At 54.1% G+C, this 26,748-nt stretch overlaps 1 protein-coding gene across 6 annotated transcripts; it reads right to left on the reverse strand.

Annotated features, from left to right (window-relative positions):
• Positions 1–520: 520 nt before the first annotated feature.
• TRPV2 (transient receptor potential cation channel subfamily V member 2) lies at positions 521–25,897 on the reverse strand. Of its 6 annotated transcripts, none has more exons than XM_087440332.1 (16): positions 25,650–25,897; positions 19,378–19,630; positions 17,377–17,608; positions 14,829–14,962; positions 13,373–13,666; positions 12,461–12,759; positions 10,112–10,285; positions 9,513–9,668; positions 8,823–8,921; positions 7,894–7,964; positions 7,196–7,361; positions 5,423–5,489; positions 4,983–5,317; positions 3,571–3,698; positions 2,680–2,759; positions 521–723 (listed from the first exon to the last, which is right to left on the reverse strand). In XM_087440332.1, the coding sequence occupies exons 3-16, from the start codon at positions 17,574–17,576 to the stop codon at positions 629–631; spliced, it is 2,298 nt and encodes a 765-aa protein (XP_087296458.1). In that variant the 5' UTR covers positions 17,577–17,608; positions 19,378–19,630; positions 25,650–25,897; the 3' UTR covers positions 521–628. The 6 variants fall into 6 exon arrangements, with proteins under 6 accessions (XP_087296458.1, XP_087296459.1, XP_014644951.1 ...); XM_087440333.1 differs by lacking the exon at positions 25,650–25,897 and adding an exon at positions 19,934–20,064; XM_014789465.2 differs by lacking the exon at positions 25,650–25,897 and having other exon boundaries at positions 8,823–8,918; positions 19,378–19,670.
• Positions 25,898–26,748: the final 851 nt, after the last annotated feature.

Below are 26,748 nucleotides of genomic sequence, written 5' to 3' on the forward strand. Positions count from 1 at the left end.
TGCCTGGGCAAAACCGTGGTGGGCTGGGGATGCCAGATGGGGCATCCTGGGGGCACTGGGGGAGCCTCTTAAGCCTTCAGAGCACAGGGGTGACTTGTTTCTTATCTGTCTTAGGAAGGCCCCTCTGGCTGCCCCACAGAGAACAGCTTGGAGGGGTGGAACTGAGCAGGCAGCCCGGAAGGGAGAGAAAGTGACAATCCAGAGCCTGAACTAAGCCGAGGAGCTCAAAGGCTTTGAGACACATCTTGGGGTGGCTTTAAAGGGTGTCTGGAAGGTGGGGAGAGGGAGGAGAGATGGCTGTGCTTGCTGGCATCCACCGCCATACAGTGAGCATAGCACCTCAGCCTGTACCCAGGCAGAGGACAGCCCTGAGGCTGAGGGCAGCAAGTGAGGGTCTTCTGTGCCCAGGCAAGGGCGGGAGCGGCCTAGCCCCAGACATAGACATGTGCTCAAAGAGACATGCAGATGTCAACCGGCCCAAGGGCCCAGTAACTTTGCTCAAATAATGTCTCCAGGAGAATTAGTCACAAGACAATATTTATTTGCCACCAAAGTTCCCCAGATCCAGCAGGTAGGGCTAGAAAAATTCTGTAGCTCTGTCTGCCGGCCTCCTGCTGCATCTGGGCCATCAGTGGGACTCCAGGAGCTGGAGGGGCAGACAATCTTCCTCTGAGGCATTGTCCTCCCCTGGTTGGGAGGTCAGGACTGGTTTCTTCATGGTACCTGTAAACAGGATGAAGAGCACTGTGGCTTGGCCCTTGGGTGTGTCTCCAGGAGGCAGGTGCCAGGGAAACAGGAGGAGGCCACAGCTACGAAACCACATCATGCCCTGTGAACAGTAGGTGAACCTGGAGTCCCCAGCAATCCCTCTCCCTGCCTCCCTCCTTCCACAAGCATTTCCTGAACCCCTGCCATGTGCCAGTCAGGGGCCTCCTCCCAGGAGCTTAAAGTCACTGGAGGTGACAGGCTTTTGTGTTAGAAACCAGAACATCTGAGACTTGCTGAAGAGCTGGAGGGAAGTGAGAGTTAGGTGCTCAGGGAGCTCAGAGGAGAGAGGGGACCCAACCCGTAGAGGAGGTGGCAGATTTGGACACCCAGAGGAGCAGGAAGGGCACTTCCGATAGAGACAGAGCCAAGGAAATCAAAGAACAAGGAGCACTGTAGAGGGACCGGCTGTCACATGGAGGGAGGTGTGGGAATGGGTGGACAACAGCTTTCGGCCTTGACCTCCACACTGAGGCGTGTGGCCTTCCAGGCAGTGGGAGGCGTTGTATAGTGTGGGCCGTGTGTAATTTTTGTCTACATTAGAGAGACTGGAGTCATAAGGCTGGAGCAGAAAGACTTGTCTGAAGGTCTGGATACAGGCTGAGCAGCCCTGCAGTGGTGCAGAAGTGGGAGAAATGAGGGGCAGGGGCAGAGGGGTGAGAGGCTGCCTGGCAGGTCCCGAGGATACTCAGCACCAAGGCGGGACAGAGGCAGAGAGCCTCAAGGCCTCCCACCTAGGTGAGAAGGAGGTGGGATTACATATATGTTAGCTGGTAGGGCAGCCCTAAGGCTGTTCCCGTTGGGGATGTTCAGTTGGAGGCCCCAGCAGGCAGTGGGGTATGGGATTGGGGTGTGGAATGCTTGGGGCAAGATGAGGGGCAAAGTGACTTCCAGAGTCTTGGCATTCAAGCGATGGGGTCACAGGACTCGGAGGAAGGGAGACACAGAGAGGGTAGGCAGGAAACCTATCGGTTTATGAGGGCCATGGTCAGGGACCCAGGAGCCTGGGAAACCAGGCTTTGGAGCAGGAGGCCAGAGGAACCTCCCTCTACAGGGGTCATAGGTAGCTGTTGTGGGGAGGGGTCAGGGCCACAGGCACAAGCAAGTGAGATCTGTCAGAAAGAGAATGAGAAAGGAGAGGAGGAGAGCCAACGAAAGACTTGAGGTGGGGCTACTGAACATTCCAGAAAGGGCATGCTGTGGAGAGAGCTAATCCTCGGAACATGCCTCTGGCAGGGAGGAAGGAGTCAGTCTTGGTGGGAGGCAGCAGGGTGGAGACAGGAGGGGCCATCACCACACTAGAATGGAGAGGCCACGGGCCATGAGAGGTGCAGAAAGGCATAGGGAGCGGCTTCTCCTCAGAGGTGTGGGGGCTGGGGGCACAAAGGGGCTCGGGGCTTGTGTAGTGGGGGAAAGCTCGTGGTCAGCAAGGCTGGCCTGTCAGACAAGGCAGAGCCAGTGGGGACTCAGGGAGATATCACCTAAGCTGTGGGATAGGTAGGGGGTCCTCCCTAACTTGTTCCCTCACTGGGTCCCCAGACTCAGCCCAGGCCTGGCACTCAAGGACCGACTGAATGGGCAAAGGATGCAGCCGATTGGAACCCGGCCTGGAGGTGATGGAGATGAGGAGGCGGGAGGTGAGGGCAGGGCGAAGGCTGGGCTGGAGGAGGCACTAAGAGCCCCGGAGGTTTTCCCAGATGACTGACTGCCTGAAGACAGGCCAGGGAGGAGGTGGGGGTGGAAAGGAAAAGAGAGGAGCAGCATTTTAAGGGGGGCGATCCCTTTAAATGAGTGGAGATGGGGAGTGGCCATGGAGGAGGTCCTGCCTTACTCCCTGTAGCTGTGTGACCAAGCACACACACACATGCACACACGCACACGCACACGCATACTCTCCAGGGCAGGGCTACTCACCAGGAGCACCTGGCCCTGATGGCTCCTCGCACACTGTGGGCAGCGTCTGCTCCCATGCAGCCCAGTTCACTTCCTCCACCCTGAGGGCGACAGAGCAGCTCTGAGGCTCCAGGAAGCCAATGGTGCAGAGGCGGGTGGACACAGGACAGCAAGGAGGATGGGGCTTCTCTGCCCTTCTCCACAGGACACTGGGCCACCCACCACCCCACCTGAGCCCTGTCCTTGCAGCGATCAGACTGCTGCCCCCTGGGTCAGGTGCATCCTGAACATCTAGAGAAGAGTTTAGATCAGGTGTGTCTCTGTGTTCCTGGGTTCTGGGGCCCTTTTGTGGCTGCTCCACATGCCCGAGACCCTCCCCTCTCCGTGTTTAACTGCTCTCTAAGGATGTGTGTTTCTGGCTGTGCATTAGTCACCGCGTTCCCTCTCCCATGGAAGAGTTTGTTCTCTGTGGAAGGGCTGTAGCCTCCGTGGTCAGGCTGGGGGTGTTGGGAGGGCAGAGCAGACCAGCCTGGGCAAGGCTAGTGTGCTGTAACCTGAGGGTCCCTCTAGCTTCTTTGCCTCCTGACTGTACCCTATTTCAGACCAGAAGGAGTAGGTCAGGGACCACCAGGGAGGAACCTTCAGTTTAAGCCAGTGGGACAGGCAGATGGCCAGACAGGCAGAGCGACAGGTAGCGGCAGCCCCGGGCCTATGAGGTCCAGCATCCCTGACCTCACCTGCCCAGGGCAGAGTCCCCTGGTGCTCCTAGGCCCTGCCTTTCCCATCGGACCTGGCTCCTGGCAGCCATCCCTGGCATTCAGGAGAGGAAGGCGGGCCTGCACTGTGGGCAGGCTCTAGGGATCCCTTGGTCAGCAAGGCCCCCAGGCCGCCCTCCCCCGCCTGCTCACTCACCTGAAGCACCAGCGCTCGTCGGGGCTCCCATCCGGCCTGGTGCCGACTGTCAGCAACACACCTGCCCGCTGCTTCTTCCTCCTGCACCACCAGTAGCCATTCTCCATCTCCAGGACAGAGATGGCTTTCTGGGGACAAAGGACACATCAGACAGAACAGCCAGGAAGATGCACCACAGCACCTTACAGTATACCCCAAAGTCCCCTAAGCACATGGATTTGAATCCGGCTCCAATGTTTGATTAGCGGTGCGATGCCTTCAACCCCTCTGACTCTGAGTTTCCCCGTACAGACGGATGGGTGCTGGGAAGTCAGCACATCATGGGTGCTCAACAGTCACTTGTTATTGCACGGTCACAGGTTCCAGAGTTCCACACCACCAGGTACACATCTTCATTTGCTCTACCCCACACACAATGTGCCCGCCCATCAGCACATGAGCAAGTTAGGCGGGACACAGAAATTTACAGGGGAGGACATGGAGGCTCAGAGAAGGTAAGGGGCTCGCCCAAGGTCAGAAGTGAATTGAGGGGCCGGCCCCGTGGCTTAGCGGTTAAGTGCGCGTGCTCCACTACTGGCGGCCCGGGTTCGGATCCTAGACGTGCACCAACGCACCGCTTCTCCTGCCATGCTGAGGCGGCATCCCACATACAGCAACTAGAAGGATGTGCAACTACAACATACAACTATCTACTGGGGCTTTGGGGGAAAAAAAGGAGGAGGATTGGCAATAGATGTTAGCTCAGGGCTGGTCTTCCTCAGCAAAAAGAGGAGGATTAGCATGGATGTTAGCTCAGGGCTGATCTTCCTCACACACACAAAAAAAAAGTGAATTGGTAACAGAGTCCAGCCTCCTGGGCAAGGATCTCCTCGCACCAACCACCCAGACCCACCCCAACCCTCCTCCAGTTGAGAAGCAGCTATTGCTTCCACCATAGGCAGCTGTCATATCAGCCCCCAGCTACAGGGGCCTCTGCTCCCCCAACTCTCCCAGCCTGGGCCAGCCCCAGGATTGCACATCTTGCCTGCCTCGCCACTAAACTGACCCCACGTAACATACAATGAACACAGAATGGATGCTGCATGAGGGCAGGGACTTTGTCTTGTTCTCTGCTGTGTATTTAGCACCTAGAGCTGAGCCTAGCCCCGTAGTAGACACTCAGGAAATACTTACTGATAATGACAATGATGATCACTAACACACTGAGCCTACTATGTGCCAGGCACTGTCCTAAGGGCTTTAGATCTATGAGCTTATTGGATCCTCACATCAACACTATGAAGGAAGGAATGGATAAGGGAGACTTCAATAAGGGCCCGGGACCTACTCGGGAGGCCCAGCTCAGCTGGGTCCTGCATGCTCCTCATGGGGCCCAGAACTTGGGGAGGGAGAGGGGGGCCTCTCTGTGACACCTGCAGCTTCCAGATGCTCCAGCTGTCGGTGGCCACGCTGTTGACGGTCTCGCTCATGAGGGCGATGAGCATGTTGAGCAGCAGGACGTAGGTGAGCAGCACATAGGCCAGCAGCAGCAGCAGCACCACCCCACGGAAGCGCAGCTGGTCCTGGAAGGCCAGCTCGCCCATGCCGATGGTGAATTTGAAGAGCTCCAAGGAGGCGTCCAGGATGCCCCTGTATGGGGCCGTGCTGCCCTCCTCATCCTGTCCCGTCCCAGACCGCACTGCTTCCGTGACATTGGAGCCTGTGGGGTCCTGGGGGACCCGGGCCTCCCGGCTGAGGCTCACCAGGGCTGCGGGAGGGAGGAAGCAGAGTCCTCAGCCTGGGGAGGCCAGTGGGCAGCTTTGAGGGTATACAGGGTGGGCAAGGGATGGATGGGGCCAGAGGGGGTCTTTACCTACAGCAAAGCCGAAAAGGAAGACTAAGTAGACCAGAAGGAAGCGGAGCAGGTCCCGCAGGATGACCTAGAACACACGCCCAGGAGCTGGGTGGGTGGCTGGGCCACTGGGCATGATGCCAGACCCCCGTCTCAGCCCCCAGCATGGTTCCCATGTACACCCGCCCACACACACACACATACACAAACATGTGCATACACGAGACTGTGGAGCCACACTGAGCAGATGAGTCTTTAAAAAATCTACATCAGGTCACCTTATTTTCCTGCTTAAAACCCTCCAGGGTCAAAAATTAAACACGGAATGGCCATATGATCCAGCAACTCCATGTCTGGGTCTACACCCAAAAGACCGAAAGCAGGGACTCAAAGGGATATTTGTGCACCATGTTCACAGCAGCACTATTCACAGTAGCCAAAAGGTAGAAACACCCAAGTGTCCATCACTGGATGAATGGATAAACAAAATGTGGTATATCCATACAATGGAATATTATTCAGCCTTGAAAAGGAAGGGAATGCTACAACATGGATGAACCTTGAGGACATTAAACTGAGTGAAATAAGACAGACACAAAGGGACAAACACTGTATGATTCCACTTATATGAGGTCCTTAGAGTCGTCAGATTCATAGAGACAGAAAGTAGAAGGGTGGTTGTCAGGTGCTGGGGGAAGGGGGTGGGGAGTTAATGTTGAATGGGGACAGAATTTCAGTTTGGAATGATGAAAAAGTTCTGGAGATGGATGGCGGTGATGGTTGCACAACAATGTGAATGTACTTAATACCACTGAACTGTGCACTTAAAAATGGTTAAAATGGTAAATTTTGTTATATGTATTTTACCACAATTTAAAAAAACAAAGGAAAAATCCTCCAGGGGCCTCCAGACCCCTCTCCATGGCCAAAAAAGCCCCGGTCCCATACCTTCCCCCCAGCTTCCCTTCCCTTCCCCTTCCCCACCCTCCCTCACTCTCGCCAGCCTCCTCACTCCGGCCCAAACACTCCAGGCTTGTTCTGGCTCCTGGTCTTTGCTGTTCCCTTTGCCTTGAATGTTCCTTTTGCCTTCTTCCTTGAGTGTAGGTGACTGAATCATTCCTTCGAGTGTCAGCTTAAACGTCACCTCTCCAGAGAGGCCTCCCAGACCATCTTATCTAAAGCACCCCCTGCCCAAGTCATTCTCCATCACACTCTCCTATGTATTTTCTTCATAGAATTTAGCAGTCTGTAATGTTCTCATCTGTTTTCTTAGTGTTTTTGTTTCCTCCACTAGAATGTCAGCTTCAGGAGAACGAGGACTTGTCTATTTTGTTAGTGAACAAATAGTGTATTCCCAACACTTAGAACAGGGCCTGGCCCATATCTAGTATGCACTCCTAAACATCTGTTGAATAAATAAATGAATGCAGACACATACCTATGCCCGGATGTCCCAGGGCACAGGCAAACAGATGAGCTTATGTGCATAGTCTCTGCTCCTCTGGTGTGCAAGGATGCATATGCCCCCGTGGGGACACTTGCAAACACACACGTTTGCTTGCTTACCCGTGCAGAGCACAGACCCCTGAGAGCAGGTGTGTACACACCCATACTCCTGCTTACATTCAGTGAGCCTCGGGGTGCATGGTGCACAGGCAGACACGCTCATGTCCTCCTCTGCCCAGGTTAGCTGTGGAGGAAGGCGCCTCCCTGCTGAGGCTAAAAGGAGTCCTGCTGGAGTGTGGTGTCCAGCCCTGCCCAGTCTGGCTGCATGGAGGCCAACCTATCTCTCACCTTCTGGATCATGACGCTGTAGATGCCTGTGTGCTGCAAGCCACGTGTATAGTAAAGCAGGTTCAGCCAGCACAACACCAGTGAGGACACAAGCAGCGGCAGGTACCACTCGACAGCCAGGAAACACAGCACCTGGGACAGCACTGTGAGCAGGGCCTGGACCAGGCTGCGTGAGGGCAGGGCAGGGTCAGCTTGCAGGCCACTTGGCAAGGCTCCCCTGGCCCCCACTGGCCACTGCTGACCACCACTGCCTCTCCCACTGCAGTCTCATGGATGAGAAGTTCCCCATTTATCTGGGGCTGGACCCAATCAGGTCCTCGCCTCCATCTTGGGCAGGTCATATAACTCCTGTGGGCCTCAGTTCCCTCCTCTATAAAATGGGGTGACAGTAATAACGTCTGACTCATAGAGCGTTAGTGAGATTCGAATGAGACACGACATGTAAAGAGCTCAGACTCCGCTGGTGCATAGCAAGGGCTCGGTAAACATCACTCTCACCATCATGATCTACAACGACGGGAGCATGGAGAGCCCCAGGCTGGACGGCCCTGGACTCCTGAGTCTGGCCTGCACTCTGGTCCTAGGTGCCTGGAACTCCCTGGTCCCAGGTCCTTGCCTCCGAAGCCAGCCTGGTGCCCTCTGCCACACCCGCCTTTCCCAGGCCTGAGACAGGGGAGGAAGAGTGAGGCCCCACGTACAAGAGGATTTCAAAGTAGCTGTCCATGAGCGAGATCCAGATGAACAGACGGCGCCTCCAGAAGTACCACAGCTGCGGGGAAGGGAGGGGGCAGGGGTGTACAACTTGCTCTCCAGGCACAACTCGGCCCTGCTGCCCTCAGGAGCTGGGCCAGGGATTCCTGTCATGCTCCCTGCCTGCTGGCCTGGCCGTGGGGGAGCCTGACCAGGACCACCTCGGGGACTCAGGCAGCAGCTTTGACTTTTGAGGGGGATCATGAATCCTGCTGATAGCTGAGAAAGCTCTGGAGCCTGTTTCCAAAAAGTGCAGCCCCCCCACAGATACCCAGACAAATCCAGGGGCCTCCTGGGGATCCAGATGAAGAGCTCTGCACTACATACGGTGAGGCGAGAGCGCCTTTCCCTCCGAGGGACCACCCTGTACTCCAGCCGACCTGGATTTGGTACCCCAAGTCCTGCCCACTCTGAGAGTCTCAGGGTCAGAGTGCCCAGCCTATCTCCTGCAAGCTTGCAGCATTTTCTACTGAAGAGGCGCTGCTGGGGGAGTTGGGCTGAGACCCACCTGCCCCCACCCTTCTGTGCTCTCCAAGTGAGGAATGCCCCAGCCAAGGGACCTGGGGGCAAGGGCTTCCAGCTCGATTCCTGGGGAGCAGAGCCAGCACTGGCAAGGAATCACAGGAGCCATTTGCTACTCCATGGGCACCCCAAAAGTCACAGCAGGGAGGGCATCCAGCCCCAGAAGGCAAGGCCAGAACCCACGGCCTTCAACTGCCCTGAGGCTGATCAGTGTGGCCCTGGGTATGGGATTTGGTTTCCCCTAGATGAAGAGGTTGTGGTTAACTCGCTCTAAGGCTCCTTACGGAAGAATTCTAGGTTTGCTTCTGGGGGGGCTGGGAGCCACGTGGGGTGGGGGAGTGGGAAGAGCCCTCACCTGGCCCACGAGGAGGTAGACCCCCCCAAGCAGGATCAGGATGTGGCCCAGTAGCAGCATGGAGTTTCCGCCTGTTACTCTCATGAGGGAGAAGGCCTGCTGAAGAGACACTTGGGTAGGACCTAGAGGCTTGGGTCCTCTCCCAACAACTCACTCTTAGAGATAGAGCCAAGGGCCCGTTCAAAGCCTGAGCTGTGGAAAGGCCACTCAGAGCAGCAGAGGGAACATGAGCTCCAGGGCAGGATTCCAGTCTATTGAGAGGCATGCTGTGTAGTGGTTGTGAGCGTGGGGTCTGCCAGACTGTCTGGGTTCAGATCTCATCTCCACCACTTATAGCCTGTGTGACCCTGCATAAGTTACTTAACCTCTCTGTGCCTCACTTCCCTCAACTGTAAACTGGGGATGATAATAGTTCATCATCTCAGAGGGTTGTTGTGAGCAGTAAATAAATTAACATGTCAATCACTTAGAATACTTTCTCACATATGGTGTGCACTCAGTAAGTAGTAAGTACTATCATTGTTATTACTACGGTGCTGGCTTCCATACTACCTGCGGCTGTGTAAGAGCCTGGGTGTATCCCTCAGGCAGTCAAAGCCTCCGTCTTATCATTTGCAGGATGGGGGTGGTAATCCCTGCCCCTTCTTCTTCCAGGACACCTCCCCAGGATGCGCCCTCTCCCGGCCTTGCCTTCTCCAGGGCAGGCTGGTGGTAGGCCACAATGGTGAAGATGAGCATGTAGATCAAGTGACACAGGAAGTTGAAGAAGAACCTGGGCATGAGCAGGTCCCATTTCGCCTGCAGTAGCTTGTTCAGTGGCTCCAAAACCACCATTCGGTGTCGGTGCTAGGGTGGAATGTGAGAGCCAGGGGGACATTCAACAAGCAGATATTGGGGATCCACTCATGTTGGGCTCAGTGCAAGGGCTGAGGGAAACAGAAGGGAGAGGACGGGAGCCCCCAGTGACCCCTCCCCACCTGCCTCCACCCCACCCTCACCCTGGAGTGGGTGGGCTCTGGAGTGACCCAGGGCCTCTCCCTCCAATTCAGAGCAGGTGCTGGTCAACAGGCCCTCAGTGCTTGCCGCCAGGACCCTGGCATGATTCTCGTGTCGGGTGGGACCCGTGTGTAGAATGAGTGTGGGCCCAGCGGCCGGGGTCAGGACCTGCAGCCACACCCCCACTGGCACAGGAACAGGGCAGGTGTTCTCCAGCAGACAGCCCCGCATTGTGGGCCTTGCAGGGAGCTCTGCCAGGCCCCCTATGCATATCCCCGCCCCAGCAGGCTCACCGGGCTTCTGCAATGAAAGGCGATGATCTCCAGCACTGAGTTCTCCTCCCAGCTGTCCACAGAGGCCAGGTCATACAGCGACACCCGGACAGGCCCGTAGCACCACTCAGTGAACTTTCGGGAAAGGGGCTGGCATGGCCCCGGGAACTCCCGCTGCAGGATGTGTCTGAAAATCTGCAGGGTGGGCCACGTGAGCTTGGCCACCCTCCCGGCACTGACTGGAAGGCTGGGAAACACTCAGTACCCTGCAGAGCTGGCCACTGTCTGCAGAGCTGCGGCAGACACGTGCACACGCCCCATACATATGGGTTCTAGCATGTATAAACTCTTACATATATCCACACACACTCAGGCACAGTGTAGATATTCCCACCCACCCACATATGCCCAGGCCTGCCGGCCAGCCTGGCTCTCCCTTCCCCACTCATGCTCCGAGGCCTGTTTCCTGGACTCCTCACATGGCAGAGGGAGCCCTAGCCCAGGGGTCCTTAAGGCCCCTTGACATCAGAGGCTACCAGCTACACACGTGTGTGCACTTCAGTGGTCAGAGTCCAGAGCTTTCAACAGACTAGAAAGGGTCCCTAACTCAAACAGGTTAAGAAACAATTTGGTTTCACAAATGAGGAATGGGGAGACAGAAGGGCCAGACTGGGGAGCTGCTTGCTTGGGCCACACAGCCATACGTCTAGACAACAAAGGAGGTTCCCACAGCCCAGGAACCTTGGAGGGCAGGAATAAAATAGTAAGGCTTCTATTTATGTTTATTTTTGTCTTAACCTTTAAAAATCCCTGTGTTCTAAGCATGGCGTGCTATATAAACCGCACAGGTTGGACACCCATGAATCCCCCTTATAATAAGGATCAAACAACTGGTAAGCCATTTGGAAAAAAAGTAGAGCTGGATCATGCTTACTCTTTGTACCAAAATAACTTCCAGATAAATCAAAGTTTTAGGCATTAAAAATGAAACTGTAGGGCGGGCCCCGTGGCTTAGCGGTTAAGTGCGTGTGCTCCGCTACTGGCGGCCCGGGTTCGGATCCTGGGCGTGCACCAACGCACCACTTCTCCGGCCATGCTGAGGCAGCATCCCACATACAGCAACTAGAAGGATGTGCAATTATGACATACAACTATCTACTGGGGCTTTGGGGGGAAAAAAAAAAAAAGGAGGAGGATTGGCAATAGATGTTAGCTCAGAGCCGGTCTTCCTCAGCAAAAAGAGGAGGATTAGCATGGATGTTAGCTCAGGGCTGATCTTCCTCACACACACAAAAAAAGATAATAAAAAAGTTAAAAAAAAAAAAGAAACTGTAGGGCCGGCCCCGTGGCTTAGTGGTTAAGTGCGCACGCTCCGCTGCTGGCAGCCCGGGTTCGGATCCCGGGCGCGCACCGACGCACCGCTTCTCCGGCCATGCTGAGGCCTCGTCCCACATACAGCAACTAGAAGGATGTGCAGCTATGACATACAACTAACTACTGGGGCTTTGGGGGAAAAAATAAATAAATAAATAAAATTATAAAATGAAACTGTAGGGCCAGCCCCGTAGCTTAGTGGTTAAGTGCGTGCGCTCCGCTGCTGGCGGCCCGGGTTCACATCCCAGGCGCACCCACACGCCACTTCTCCAGCCGTGCTGGGTCTGCGTCCCACGTACAGCAACTAGAAGGATGTGCAACTATGACATACAACTATCTACTGGGGCTTTGGGGGGGAAAAAAAAATGAAACTGCAAAGGTCTGGAAGAAAATATAGACATGGAATATATATGTGCCTGTGTGTGTATACACATACACATATATACAAGGTTATATATATATAACTTTGTAGAAGAAATTAAGCAATAGCAAAACCAAGTAACCCTAAAGGAAAAGATAATTACACTTGTATACATAAAAATGTAAAAATTCTGTGTGGCAAAAAATACCCTCCCAAAATTTTTTTAATGTTGAACTAGGAGAAAATTTTGCAACTGTTATAGTAAACAAAATGCTAATATGTTCATTATAAAGAGCACTTACCAATCAATATGAAGAAAACCTAAGAGCAAATCTAATAGCAAAATAGGCAAAGGATAGGAAAAGTCTGTCTCCTAATAAAGAAACCCAGTGACTTAAAAAAAAATTCCTGCATTTTATAATGTAACATATTAGTTCAGTAGTTCACATATAATTTACCAATAAACATACATATATTAGAGGTGCATGCTGAAAGTGTTCTTACCAGTTGGAGCATTCACTTGAAAAATGGGGAGACCACTGATCTAGACCACCACCCCAGGCTCCTTCCGCAAAAATCTCAGGGTGAGTCCTGCTGCTTCCTGGAAAAGGGGGAAGGGGGGGCCCGCCACTCACCTCGATTTTGCCCTCCTTGGCGGCCAGCTTCAGGGGCGTGAGGCCCTGCCGGTTGGGGATGTCCTCGAGCTGCACGGCGGGACAGAGGCGGGCCCCGGCTCGGAGGAGCCCGTCATACATGTGGATCACCAGTGCGCTGTTCTCCTCTGAGTTGTCAGCGATCATCACCAAGGCGTGCAGGGCCGTGTTGCCCAGGGAGTCGGCGGCCTGCAGGTTGGCTGGCTGGTGCGGGTTCTCCAGGAGGTAGGTCACCACATCCCACTGCTTGGTGCACGCGGCCAGAGACAGGGGCAGCTCACCTGGGGGCCGAGGGGGCAGCTTGGGCCTTGGGCCTCCCAGCTTCCACGTGCCTACTCCTCAGACAGAAGGCCAGGCCTCCTCGCAGCAGGTCAGGCACCCACAGGAGAGGATGGAGCACTCACTCGGGGTCCCAGGCCCCACTTAGGGCAGCTATGCCTTCTCCTATGAGCCCTGGTAAAGGTGGCCTTGCCTGGCTCTGACCCAAGAGAGAAGGGACCAAAGCTCCTACCATCTAAGGGAGCAGACAGGGGCCAGTTACCAGGGTGCCCGTCTCCCCTGCCTCTTTCTCTTTTCTTCAACAGAACCCAGGCCCACTGCCACCTGACATAGACACTCCTTTATTCAGGCTCTGTCTGGTCTGTTCTCGTCATATGCCAGTGCTAGAGGCCATCCCCCAGTCCTGGTCTGAGCTTGGGTGTGTGGTGAGCCTCCTTGGCCAGACAAGGATATAACGCCTCTTAAGACAAACTGCTTTTGCAGGCAGCATAGTGGTTAGGAGCACAGGCATTGGGGTCAGACAGACCTGAGTTAAGAGCCAGCTCAGCTGTCCATTAACCATGTGACCTTGGTCAAGGCCTTACCCCCTCAATTTATCCAAGAGAGGCTCCTCACCAAAATAGAAGCAAGTCCCTTGGCTCTTTTTCTGGAAGAAGTGGCCGCAGGCCCTGGCATGCACATCTGCCCCATTCTCCACCAGGAGCTTCACACACTGCAGGCTCCTCTTCTCGATGGCGATGTGCAGGGCACTGTGGCCTCGGTAGTACTCATCTGAGCATTGGGCATTGACCAGGGGCCGGGGATTGCCAGAGTCCCGGTCGATCTGCAGCAGCGGCAGGATGCAGGCGTTGGCCCCGTCCCGAAGGTTCAGCACAGCCTTCATCAGGCATGTCTTCCCTGTAGAGCCCTCTGCGGGGAGGAGGTAGGGGGAAAGGGACACTGGGGTGCTCAGGTTTGGAGTGGCTGGGCTGCCCACCAGGCTATACAGTGAGCCCAGGCTGCAAAATACCCCTTGGGAGGATAAAAAAAGATTGCCACACACAACTGGTGGGAGCACAGCTATGCCGCGAGGTAGTTAGGCTCCAGCCAACAGGTATTAAAATACCAACAGGTATGACTACAATTTCTGCCCTAGAAATTAAGTTTCTAAGACATAATTCATCATATGTGTAACACTGTCTATACAAGAACATTTGGAGCACTATTTGTTAAGTGGCTCCACCACTTAATGGCTCTGTTTCCTCAGGCAAGTCACTTGGCCCCACTTAACCGCAGTTTTCCTCACTGTAAAATGGGAATATTCCAGGGTTATTGTACGGATCAAATGCTTGGCACAGAGAAGGCCTGGCACACAGTATGTTGAGGCCGAAAACTACAAACAACCTAACTGGCCATCAGTAAGGAATGAGTTAACTAAATGATGGTAAATCCACACAATGGTAAACTCTGCAGTTGTTAAAGTGACAGAATTAGAAGTCTATATACTGAAATGGAAAGTGCTACAAGATGTAGTAAGTGGGGGGAAAAAAGCACATTACAACTTAGTACAAATGACATGACCTCATTTATGTAAATATATACCTAATGTATTTAAACAGTTTGAAAAGATGTATCCCAGATCATTAAGATGACAGACTGTTTTTACTCCCAGCTTTATACATTTCATTACTATTTGAATCTTCTAGAACATACAAATGTTATTTTTTCTAATCAGCCCAAACAATTAAGATCTAAATTTAGGTTTTCGGCAAAGAGTGCTCTGAGATGGGTGAAGTGTATGGTATGGGTATTATATCTCAACAACGCTGTTGTTTAAAAAAAAGAAAAGAATGCATCGAGGACGCCCATAAGTATCCATTCGGCTGCTGCAGTGGGCTGGGGGTGGCAGAGGTGGGCTGGGATCTGGTGGGGTGGGTGGAAGCGGGAGGCACAGGCACTACCGTAAGTGGGCAGAAGGGCTGCTAGGAACACTCCACCCCTTGGCTCCTGGCCACGGTCAAGGCCCGCCCAGTCACCCAGTCTGAGGACAGGCAGCAAGATGCCTCGGTTCTGGCCCGCAGGGCAGGCCTACCTGTGTACTCTGAGTCAGTGAGGTACTTGCTGGTCCGGCGCAGATATTCTGGTAGCCCAGCCAGGTCCTCGGGGACACCCCGGGACACCACGCTGAAGAGCCGGTCACGGTCAAAGCGGTTTGGGTCTGGCTGGCTGTGGGGGATGTGGTTTGTAACTGATGCTGTACAAGAGCCACAGGCCTCCCAGGAAGCCCCCATCCCAGGAAGCCCTTTCAGGGAGTCCTGTGAGCACCGTGCAACCCCAGGCTCGGGAGCCCTATGGGAGCCTTTCTGAGGGCCTCTGCCTTCCCAGAGCTGACTGAGGACACCCCAAGTAGTCAGAGCCCCAGGAGGAGGAGGAGGAGCCTGTCCAGGGCACTAGTCCACAGCATCCTCATGACTCCCGGCATCAAAGATGTGTCTCAGCATCAGGTGCTTATCGTTTGCTAAGTGCCTTGATGATCTCGCCACAGGCGCATGATCTCACAGGGTCTATTTCAGCACAGGAACTAGCAGTGGCTCTTGAGCTGGGGTCCAGGTCAGGACAGGGCTACAGGAGGTGCCCACAGACTGTTAGGGGCTGTATGCACCACGGGCCTTGACAAAGGAACCAAGAAAAGCCCCTCATCCTCTCAGAAGCCATCTAGGGACTAACAATGGAACGTCTGTACGTTCGACCGTCACTTCAGCCCTGGGGTCAGGGGTCACTATTTTCTCCATTAGACAAACAAGGAGATAAAGTAACTTGCCGAAAGTCACACAGTGCAGAACTGGGGCTCTCATGGGGGCTAACTCCAGACTCTGACTCCCAACCCCCAGAGAGATTCTAAGCTGGGTAATCAGAGGTTTCTAAGAGACATGCGAACCCAGTGCTGAAACCTATGAGACACCGTCCACCAGAGTTTTACTGAGAAGCCACACTTCTGGGAAACGCACCAGAAGGGGCCTTGTAGCTCTCCAGAATCTAGCAGTGTCTGTGATGGGAAAGGAGAAGGGGTGTGGGATACCCCTCCTGGGCATGTCATTATTCACAGAGGCTAGCCTGACCCTGGGGCAGGCTCCTGGCACCACGAGCAGCAGATGTGAAGGGACAAACAAATGGGGTGCTATTTGACTCCTTGAGGACCCTCAGGTCCCAGCTTCACATCTGCTATGGAATGGGCCAACCGAGTAAGGGTTGGTGACGCTCTGATGAGAGGGGAGATTGTTGGGATCAGTCATGTTTGAAGCCACATCCTTGGGGCTGGCCCTGTGGCTTAGCGGTTATGTGCGCGTGCTCCGCTGCTGGCGGCCCAGGTTTGGATCCCGGGCGTGCACCGACGCACCACTTCTCCGGCCATGCTGAGGCCGCGTCCCACATACAGCAACTAGAAGGATGTGCAACTACGACATACAACTATCTACTGGGGCTTTGGGGAAAAAGAAATAAATAAATAAAATTATGAAGCCACATCCTTGTGACTGATGGGGCCAGGCCCTGCTTCCTGAGTACCAGGAAGCTGCATGTCTGCCTGGCCTGGCCAAATGCACCATCAGCCGCCCAGCAGACCACGTGGCCACAACATGACCAAGAGCACTCTGCAGCTGACTAGGGAGCCCTGTGGGCAGTCCAGCCAGGAGAAGTGGTCATTTGGACAAAGTACTTCCTGTTGCAGGGTAGCATCATGGTCCTGGGGTAGGGAAGCCCAACAGGGGCACAGATTGACGCACCGAAGGGCATTGAGGGGCCCATTCTGCCTGTCAGGCAGGCTACCCAGCTCCCAGAAGCCTCACAGGCATCCTCTCCTGCCCTGGCCTGAATCTGACAGCGGTCCTCCAGCACAAACAGTACAGGGGTCTCTGAGGTAGGAGGCCAAACCTGGTGGCTGCCTCCCAGGTGTGAGGAGGGAGGAAGGGGCTTCCCTGGCAGAGTCCCGCCTGGCTCACAGAGATTCTTCAGCCTCATATGTCAGGCTTCACACTTGGGGGGATGCTAGGTGCACCCCACACACACACCCGCATGGCTGGAAGTCAGACTCATGGCAAGAGTGGGCTCACAGAGCCTGAACTGGTAGAGATCACAGGGAAATCAAAGCAAAGATGACTCCCAGCAGAAGTCCATCATCCTCAATCCTAAGTCCACATCCCCTGGGTGACAAGTTCAGCCTTGGAACAGAACCCAGGAGCACTCGGGACATTTCCAGATATCCTTGACTCTTTCCTTGGACTAGAGTGTGGATCCTGCTACCATTTCCCACAGGGACTGTGACATGGGTGGGGGCCAGGGCGCAAAACAAGGGGGATGCAAGGGTCAGCTGAGTACTTAGAGCTGGAAGAGTATGTCCCTATGAAGAATAACATGAGTTCAGAAGGCAGAGGGCCAAGAATGGAGAAGGTTCCAGAAGGAGCAACCCCAGAGAGCAGAGCAGAGTTCAGCCTATTGGGCCCAGGAGCCATCAGAGCCAGACTGAGGACCCTGCAGGCTATGAGGAAGTGGCCCTGGGGCTGGGCTGGGCCACTGAGTCTGACGAGCACGGCTCCCCTGGAGGGGAGGGGCCCCGGGGGCACCACCCCCATTTGCTGCCTCACCTGGCACCTGCTCCCTTTCTGTACTTGAGGTTCACTTTGATCTGAGGGGGGAAGTTCTGGTCCTCGCCCTGGAATGGTGACTCCATGGGGGGCGGCCCATCCCCATGGCCCAGCTTTGCTTTGTCCACTTTAGCATCCTCTTCTTGGACGTCATCCAGTGTCTCAAGCCTGAAAGCGGGAGGGCTGGAGGGCGAGGTCATCCTGAGGACACTGCTCTGTTCAGCTCCAACCTCTGTGGAAACAGAGCTGTCAGAGGCCCCTCCTTCCTCCCAGACCCCGGTCAGGGTGGGAGGTCTGGCTGGGGCCTGCAAAAATAGACGTTTAGGGGGCCGGCCTGGTGGCGTAGTGGTTAAGCTCACGTACTCCGCTTAGGCGGCCCGGGGTTTTCAGTTTCAGATCCTGGGCACGGACCTACGTACGCACTGCTTATCAAGCCATGCTGTGGCAGGCGTCCCACATATAAAGCAGAGGAAGATAGGCATGGATGTTAGCCCAGGGCCAATCTTCCTCAGCAAAAAGAGGAAGTTTGGTAATGGATGTTAGCTCAGGTCTAATCTTCCTCACACACACAAAAAAGAGAGCTTTAGAAGCTGAGTACAAGTAGACCCACCCACTGTTCGAGCTGAGCCCAACAGGAGGGGGAGTGAGAGAAAGGAGGAAGGCAGAGGTGAGGAGCGGGAGGAAGGCTCCTGGCATGAGGATGGCGCCGTGTCCCAGAACGGGGAGGAACAGGGACCCAACGGGTCTGCTCTTTGACGCTGTCCCACAGGGAGGGCCCTGATAGTCCCTGACTATCCAGGATTTCCTGATATCTGAGAGACCACAGCCCCTGGTCCAGGGTAACAAACATTTGCATTAACAGCACAACCGTTTCTCTATACAACATCTTGCCCAGTGGCCAGTATTCACAACAGATAAAAGTGTAGTTGTGGGTGGGGGTGGGTCACTCAACCTGACGACAGAGGGGAACACTCTGGGGGAAACCGTTGGAAAACCACTGGTCTATCAATCCCCTCAGTTTGCTGCCAGGACAACTAAGGCTCAGAAAGAGGAAGTGACTTTCCCAAGGTCACAAGTTGTTGGCAGAGCTTGGTCTAAAACCACCTCACCCTACCACAATGTCCCTCTTCAGTTCTCAAAATCTTTTCAGTCTTATTCATCTCTGAGAGCATCGAATGCCACCTCTCCGTGCCTCAGGGTCTCTAGAGGCTTCAGAATGGAGAGGAAGACCCCTTGCTGGCTGCCAAAGCTCCCTCTGACAGGCAGCCCCACCTCAGGCCCTAAGCAGGGCTCTGGGAGCTCAGCTGACAGCACCATCTCACCCTCACAGGAGAACTGAAACCACAACCCCCATCACATGGCAAGGGGTGAGCCCCAGGAGGGGGTGGGGGATCTCCTATGCCCCCAGTGGGTAGGAGCAGAAAGAAGGAAAAAGAGTCAGATGGGAGAGGAGACAGCAGAGTGCGAGACACTGCAGAGAGGAACAGGGCCAAGGATGGGAAGTGGTGAGCGGCGGGATGGGGGCAGGGCCTGGGCCCACTCCTGTCCCTTCAGGCTCCCATAGCCCGGGGCCACCTGAGTGTGGCATTTTCCCAGGAAGCGGGGAAGGCCTGGACTTGGCTGACTGCCTCAGCTTGCAGTTTTGACCCATCTTTATGCCCACACCGGGGTGCCCCTCCAGGGCCACATACCATTTAGCCCAGCTTATGTCCCCAAACCCCTTTCCACCCACTCTGCCTCCCAGCTGCCCCCCAACCCACCACTCCCAAACCTCAGCAGCAAAGCTGTCTGTCCAGCCCCTACCCCCACTCCTGGACCCCGCACCCACCCTGGCGTGGGAGGAAGGGATCTGGCAGTCCGGGTAGAGGGAGCCGGCCCCCACGCAGACCCTGGCTCGGGGCTGGAAAAGCAAGGAGCCCACTCAGGTTTCCCCACCCTGATGATCCACTGTCAGGTTTGGGGGCCCGGCCCCTCAGACCCCGGAATTGCCCACCTACTTACCCCGCACGGCTGAAGCAAGGGCGTGGCGGCCTCCGGCTGCCGGCCGCTGGGTCCCCGAGCCTCCTGGGCCGCGGGGGCTGGGGAGGAAGTGCAGCCGGGAGGGGCGGCGGGCGCTGACAGCGAGGAACGGAGGAGCCGCAGAACCTCCCCAGGCTGCTCGCAGCTGCGGCTAGCGGGTCATGCGCTCTCGGTGTTCCACACCCTCAGCCCACCCGGCCAGCCGACACGGTGGGGAGCGGGCGTTGACTCTCCCCTGTCAGGACAGGTTGGCCATCAGACACCGACCATCTGGACCATTGGCCACACCCTGCTCTGGGGAGACACGCCCCGCCTCCCCACCCCCCTCCCCACCGCACCCCACCCCCACTGTCTAGCCACAGGGGCCCCAGATGGGAGTGGGGACAATCAGAAGCAACCCTTAGTGCTGGGGCCTTGCCTCAGGTGGGAGCTGGCACGGGGTGGGGTATTTTTACCCCACAACACTGACTTCTACCCCCTCCCCTTCCCCACCACAGCCTCCCAGCAGCCATGTGGCTCAGACTGGGAAGTGACTGACCCATCACAGGGCAGAGATAGCTGATGTCGACGGCCCCCGGTTAGAGGAGAGGAGAGGCTCAGCCCAGCACATGCCCCTGGGAATGCACCTCGCCCACGCAACCAACAGTTTGAGGGGATTTCCTCCCCTCCCGGGGCCTCCCCGGAGCCGCCTAGCCCTCTAGCCAGGGGCCCTGATGCTCCCAGACTCTTTAGTTAAAGACGCTTCCAGCACCAGCCAGCAGGGGGGGACATGGAGGCCGGCATGTACTGCCGGAACCAGACCTCCCCGCCCTGCCCTGGTCTGGACTCAACCTTGGGACTTGGGGACACAGCATCCAAGTAGCCCTAGGACTCCTCTCTCTCCCTCACTCCCTCAAATCCAATCCATTAGCAAACCCCGCCCCCGCTTCTACCTCCCAAATTTGTCTATATCTCTGCCTGGTCCAAGTCGTTATCATCTCTCCCCTGAGAGACTGCAGCCACCTCCAAACTAGTCTCCTTCCTTCACTCGTGCCCCACCCTCACCCTCATAATCTATTCTTACAGCATCTGGAGTGATCTTTCAAAAATAAAAACCAGATTGCCTCACTCCCTGGTTTAACCCCCCCACTCCCAAACAATGGCTTCCCCTGGTGCTTAGAATAAAATGCAAACTCCATACCACATCCCTGTCAGTCTGGATGCCCTTCTCCATCCTTCCACCATCATCTCTCATTGCAACCCTGTCTTGCACACTACACTCTAGACCTGCGCTGTCCAATATGGTAGTCACTAGCCACAGTGGCTATTTATTTATTTTTTTTTTTATTTTTATTTTTCCCCCCAAAGCCCCAGTAGATAGTTGTATGTCATAGCTGCACGTCCTTCTAGTTGCTGTATGTGGGACGCGGCCTCAGCATGGCCAGAGAAGCGGTGAGTCAGTGCGCGCCCGGATCCGAACACCAGGCCGCCAGCAGCGGAGCGTGCGCACTTAACCGCTAAGCCACTGGGCCGGCTCAACAGTGGCTATTTAAATTTAAATCAGTTATAATAGGGCCAGCCCTGTGGCTTGGTGGTTAAGTGCGCGCGCTGCGATGCTGGTGGCCCGGGTTCGGATCCCGGGTGCGCATCGAGGCACCACTTCTCCGTTCATCCTGAGGCCGAGTCCCGCATGCAGCAACTAGAAGGATGTGCAGCTACGACATACAACTATCCACTGGGGCTTTGGGGGGAAAAAATAAAATAAATAAAATCTTTAAAAAAAAAAAAAATCAGTTATAATAAAATAAAATCAAACATTCGGTTCTACAGTCACGTTAGCCACATTTCAAACGCTCAATAGTTACATGTAGTTAGTGGCTACCATGGTGGACAGCACAGTTATAAAACTTTTCCATCATCACATAGAATTCCACTGGACAGCTCTAGACTTTTTGTGTGTGTGTGTGAGGAAGATCAGCCCTGTGCTAACATCTGCCAATCCTCCTCGTTTTTTTGCTGAGGAAGACTGGCTCTGGGCTAACATCCGTGCCCATCTTCCTCCACTTTATATGGGACGCCATCACAGCATGGCTTGCCAAGCGGTGCCTCGGTGCACGCCCGGGATCTGAACTGGCGAACCCCGGGCCGCCGCAGCTCACTTAACCACTTGCACCACCGGGCTGGCCCAGCTCTAGACTTTCTGAAGACACTTCAGTCTCTTCAATATGCCATGCTCTCTTCTGTTGCCTCCAAGTTGTTACATAAGCTGTTCCATCTGCCAGGAACACCTCACACCCACACTCACCCACACCCTGCTCCACACACACAGCCCTTTCTCTAGCCAACTCCTACCCAACCGTCACCTCTCCATTTAAACATCACTTCCTCTTGAGTAGCCTTTCCCAGACCCTGGACTGGGTCGGGGGTCCTCACTATGTATTCCCGTGACACTTTGTACTTCTCTGATCATAACTCATTATCCATTACTGTTTGTATTTAATTGTCTGGCTTCACTTTTAACAATAACAAATGCCTACTGAGCACTCACTGTGTGTCAGACGTCGTGCTAAGTGCTTTACATGTAACTCTCAGAGCAACCTTATTTCACAGATGAGGAAAATAAGGCTGAGCAAAGTTAGGCACCATGTCCAAGGCCACATGGCTGGGAGGTGACAAAGCAAAGATTTAAGTCCAGAGCCACACTCTTACCCATCAAGCTCCCCAAGGGGTGAGATCTTGCTTTTTTTTGCTATATCCCCAGCACCCAGCACAGTGCCCAGAACCCAGTTGGTGCTCGAGAATGCTTTCAATGACTGGGTGGCTAATCATAATCACAATACAGAGGGTATGACTGTGTTGTTGAGAAAAAGTTGAAGAGTTAGTGGAGACCCTTAATTCCTTCAGAGTTGTCACCATATCAGGTGACAAGAACAATTGGGTAGACAACCCTAATTGCAAATGCAGTTTATAAAAAGTCCTCAGATCTTTAGACATCAGGGAAATGCAAATCCAAAACCACAATGAAATACCACTTCACGCCCACTAGGATGATTATAATCAAAAAGGCAGATAATAATAAGTATTGATGAGGATATGGAGAAATGGGAATCCTCATACACTGCTGGTAGATTGTAAAATGGTGCAGCCACTTTGGAAAACAGTCTAGCTGTTCCTCAAAAGATTAAACAGAGAGTTACTACATGACCCAGCAATTACTCCTTAGGTATGTCCTCAAAAGAAATGGAAACAGGGCCGGCCCCGTGGCTTAGCGGTTAAGTGCGCGCGCTCCGCTGCTGGCGGCCCGGGTTTGGATCCCGGGCGCGCACCGACGCACTGCTTCTCTGGCCATGCTGAGGCTGCGTCCCACATACAGCAACTAGAAGGATGTGCAGCTATGACATACAACTATCTACTGGGGCTTGGGGGGAAAAAATAAATAAATAAAATTATAAAAAAAAAAAAAAAAGAAATGGAAACATATGTCCACACAAACACTTGTACACAAATGTTTACAGCAGCCAAGTGAAAAAAAACCCAAATGTCCATCAGCTGATGAACGGATAAATAAAATGTCTCTCCATACAATGGAAGATTATTAAGCCATAAAAAGGAACAAAGTACTGACACATGCTACAACATGGATGAACCTTGAAAGAACTAGGCTAAGCGAAAGAAGCAAGACACAAAAGATCTCATATTGTATGATTCCACTCATATGAAATGTCCAGAATAGGTAAATCCATGGAGATAGAAAGTGGATAGTGGTTGCCTAGGGCAAAGGGATTTGGGGGGAAATGGGGAGCTAAAGCGTACTGGGCTTCTTTTTGGGGTGATGAAAATGTTCTAAATTTGATTGTGATCATGGTTGCACAACTCTACAAATACATTAAAGACCATTGAATTATACACTTTAAATTGGTGAATTGTATGTGACTTATTTTTAAAAGAAAAAAAAGTGCTCTGTGTGGAGAAGAATGCCTGTGCTTTCAGCAGGAAATGGATCAAGCAGAGAAGGAAGGCTTCCTCAATCTCAATGCCACTGGAACCATATTTCAAGAAGCTTCATCCAGTCCAGTCTCCATGCAAGGGAAATCTCCCCCAAGCAGCCTTTCTGCCATATCTTTCCTATGTCTTTCATTTCACACTTAGTAACTTTTTGTAAAGGCATGTTTCTTTTATTTGAATTTATTTTCAGAATCAACTTTAATAAAAAACAAGAGAGGGGCCAGCCAGGTGGAGTAGTGGTTAAGTTCATGCACTCCACTTCAGCGGCCTGGGGTTCCCAGGTTTGGATCCCGGGCGCAGACCTACGCACCACCTATCAAGCCTTGCTGTGGCAGGCGTCCCATATAAAGTAGAGAACGATGAGCACGGATGTTAGCCCAGGGTCAATCTTCCTCAGCAAAAAGAGGATGACTGGCAACAGATATTAGCTCAGGGCTAATCTTCCTCACCAAGGAAAAAAAAAAAGAGAGAGAGAGAGAGAGAAGTCACAAAAACATGAAGGAGAGGTATCCTTTGGAGAGGAGAACTAAGGGTCAAGGATGTGAGGGCAACTTCCTTTTCAATGTGTATCCCTTGTACTATTTGAATTTTTACCATTGGCTTTAAAACAAGAAATATGGCATCTCTTATAGTTAAAAAAAATCCAGGGGCCAGCCCGGTGGCGTAGTGGTTAAGTTCGGTGGCCCGGGGTTCGCAGGTTCAGAACTGGGGCGTGGACCAATGCGCCATTCATCAAGCCATGCCGTTGAGGCATCCCATATACAAAATAGAGGAAGATGGGCGCAGATGTTAGCTCAGAGCCAATCTTCCTCAGCAAAAAAAAAAGAGGAAGATTGGCAACGGATGTTAGCTCATGGCCAAGCTTCCTCACACACACACAAAAAATCCAACTCAAATGTGCAAGAGATGTCTAAAGCCTGTGCATAATTAACATAAATTCTAAAGAGAAGCAGGGGGTAGGGTTCAGAGTCTGGAAGGCAGGAATTGCTCTGGCTTTAGAAGGAAGGAAGGGAGGGACTTGGGGAGAGCGAGGTGGACAAGTCAGGGCCTGGGCCTAGAGCCTTTGCTTCTTCTTATACCAACTCCAAAACTTGGTCCAGAGCCTGGGCTGGGCCATGTTTACTGGCCAGATGGAGCCTCCCTGAGCAGCTTTGTGTTTGAGACTGACAGAGAAGAAACAGAAATGAGCCAGCTTAGTAGGTTGGATAGACTTCCAGGAACAAGGAAGACAGAGGCCAGAGATGAGCAGTCTCATAATGGGAAGGAAAAAAATGCTAGCTGAGGTGACGCTGGTCCTCAGAGAGGCCAAGGGCGCCTCCTAGAGGAGAAGGGGACCAAAGTCCTGCTGGTGTGAGCACAGCTTGCCTGGAGGGAGAATTCTCACGCTCATGGAAAGTGAACCGCCCCTTCCTACACTAACCCAAGGAGCCCTCTGAGCCCCAGAGGCCACTGTTCAGCCAGGCCCGGATGTGCGGCCTCTTTCTCCCAGGACCCAAAATAGCCACAGCCAGGCCCCAGGCCAAATCTGAGAGCGCATGTCAAGGCCGTAGCCTCTGGGGAATTTCCCCAACCTCTGGCTGGAGCTGGGCCCAGTCCCAACAGCCCCCGTCACTGGCTAATGGAGATCTGATTTCCCTACTGGAAAGACTAGGAGAGAGGGATGTTCCGTCATCTAGGAAACCAGAACAGAGAACAAGGGTGGGAGAAAGATGACTCGAGATAAAGATGAGGCAGAGAAAAGAAAGCGTTGGTCAGAGAGACACTATCAGGACAGAAAAGAGCGACACAGACTGAGGCCAAGAGCTCCAGAGACTGGGCAGGCCAGAACCAGCGACGGAGAAGAGGAGGAAGACCAGACGCGGGCAGAATCGGTCGGGGCCAAGGACGCATCCGACAGCCCGGACTGAGACAGGACGATCCGGGCAGCACCGGAGTTCGAGCCAAAGAACCCGCGGCGGAGAACCGAGGGATGAATGCGGCCCAGGAAACCGAGCTGGGGACGCCGAGCGCCGGCCGCCGCGCCCCTCCCCCCCGCCCCCACCGCGCCCCCCGCGCCCCTTCTCGGGACTCACCCCACCGCGCCCTTCCTCACCCCCCGCACCTCCCCCGGGTCTCCCCGCCACCCCCTCAGCCGCACCCCCCACCCCGCGGCACGCGCCTCAGCCACGCCCCCCACGCCCAGTGCCGGGCTCCTCTCCCTGCCGCGCCACCCCCGGCCCCCGGGGAGGCCCCGCACCTCCCCCACCTCCCCACCTCCCCACCTTCCCCACCTGCGCCCTCTGCCCCGCCGCGCACACGCCCTGCGGGAGCTGCGAGCGCTGCAGGTCCGTTGTGGGGCTGTTGCTCCCGGGTCACGGGTAGGAGGGCGGCAGGGCTCCCCCTGGGACGCGGCTGCCTTGCTCCTCTTGTCCCACTCCTCTCCCGAAGTCGCAGAGCAAGACAGTGAGAGTGCCAGAGCCTGTGGCCTCTGCTTCCCCTCCAAGGGATGCACCGAAGGGGTGGGAGCGCAAGTAAACCTGCGAGCAGGCGCTTGAGCCGTCGGCCAGGCGCTTTACGGGCGCTTTCTTTTTTTAATCTTTACCTCCACCCTCGGAGGTAGATCCTGTTGGTATCTTCGGGGAAGCGGAGTCAGAGAGATGAAGTAACTTGCCTGCTCTAAACTACAGCACAGTTCGCGGTGGGATTTGAACCCAGGTGGTCAGATATCCCTGTGCCTTCCCATCTCTCTCTCTCTTTTTTTTTTTTTTTGAGGAAGATAGACCCTGAGCTAACATCTGCCAATCCTCCTCTTCTTTTGCTGAGGAAGACTGGCGTGGGCTAACATCCATGCCCATCTTCCTCCACTTTATATGGGACGCCATGACAGCATGGCTTGACAAGTGGTGCATCGGTGTGCGCCCCGGATCCCAACTGGGGAACCCCGGGCCGCCCCAGCGGAGCGCGTGCACTTAACCGCTTGCGCCACCAGGCAGGCCCCCCATCTCTCTTTTTTTAAGTCAGGTTTATTGTGGTATAATTTATACTCTTTAACATTTTTACTCACTCTGTAATCTTTAAGGATTTACGCCCTTTTTAAGCCGACAGTTCAAAGAAATTTGATGAATGTGTATATAATCGGATGAGCACCACAGCTATCAAGATATAGAGCATTTTCATCACCCCAAAATGTGCTCGGGTGCCCCTTTGCCCTCCCCTCCCCCACTGCCAGCCTCTGATAACCACTGATGTGAGTTCTGTCTTTTTATTTTTTTTTTAAAGATTTTATTTATTCAGTTTTTTCCCCCCAAAGCCCCAGTAGATAGTTGTATGTCATAGGTTCACATCCTTCCAGTTGCTGTACGTGGGACTCGGCCTCACGTTGGACGGAGA

The sequence above is a fragment of the Ceratotherium simum genome, chromosome 16, assembly GCF_057802395.1.
Source record: "Ceratotherium simum simum isolate JZ-2026a chromosome 16, ASM5780239v1, whole genome shotgun sequence".
Classification (NCBI taxonomy): Eukaryota; Metazoa; Chordata; class Mammalia; order Perissodactyla; family Rhinocerotidae; genus Ceratotherium; species Ceratotherium simum.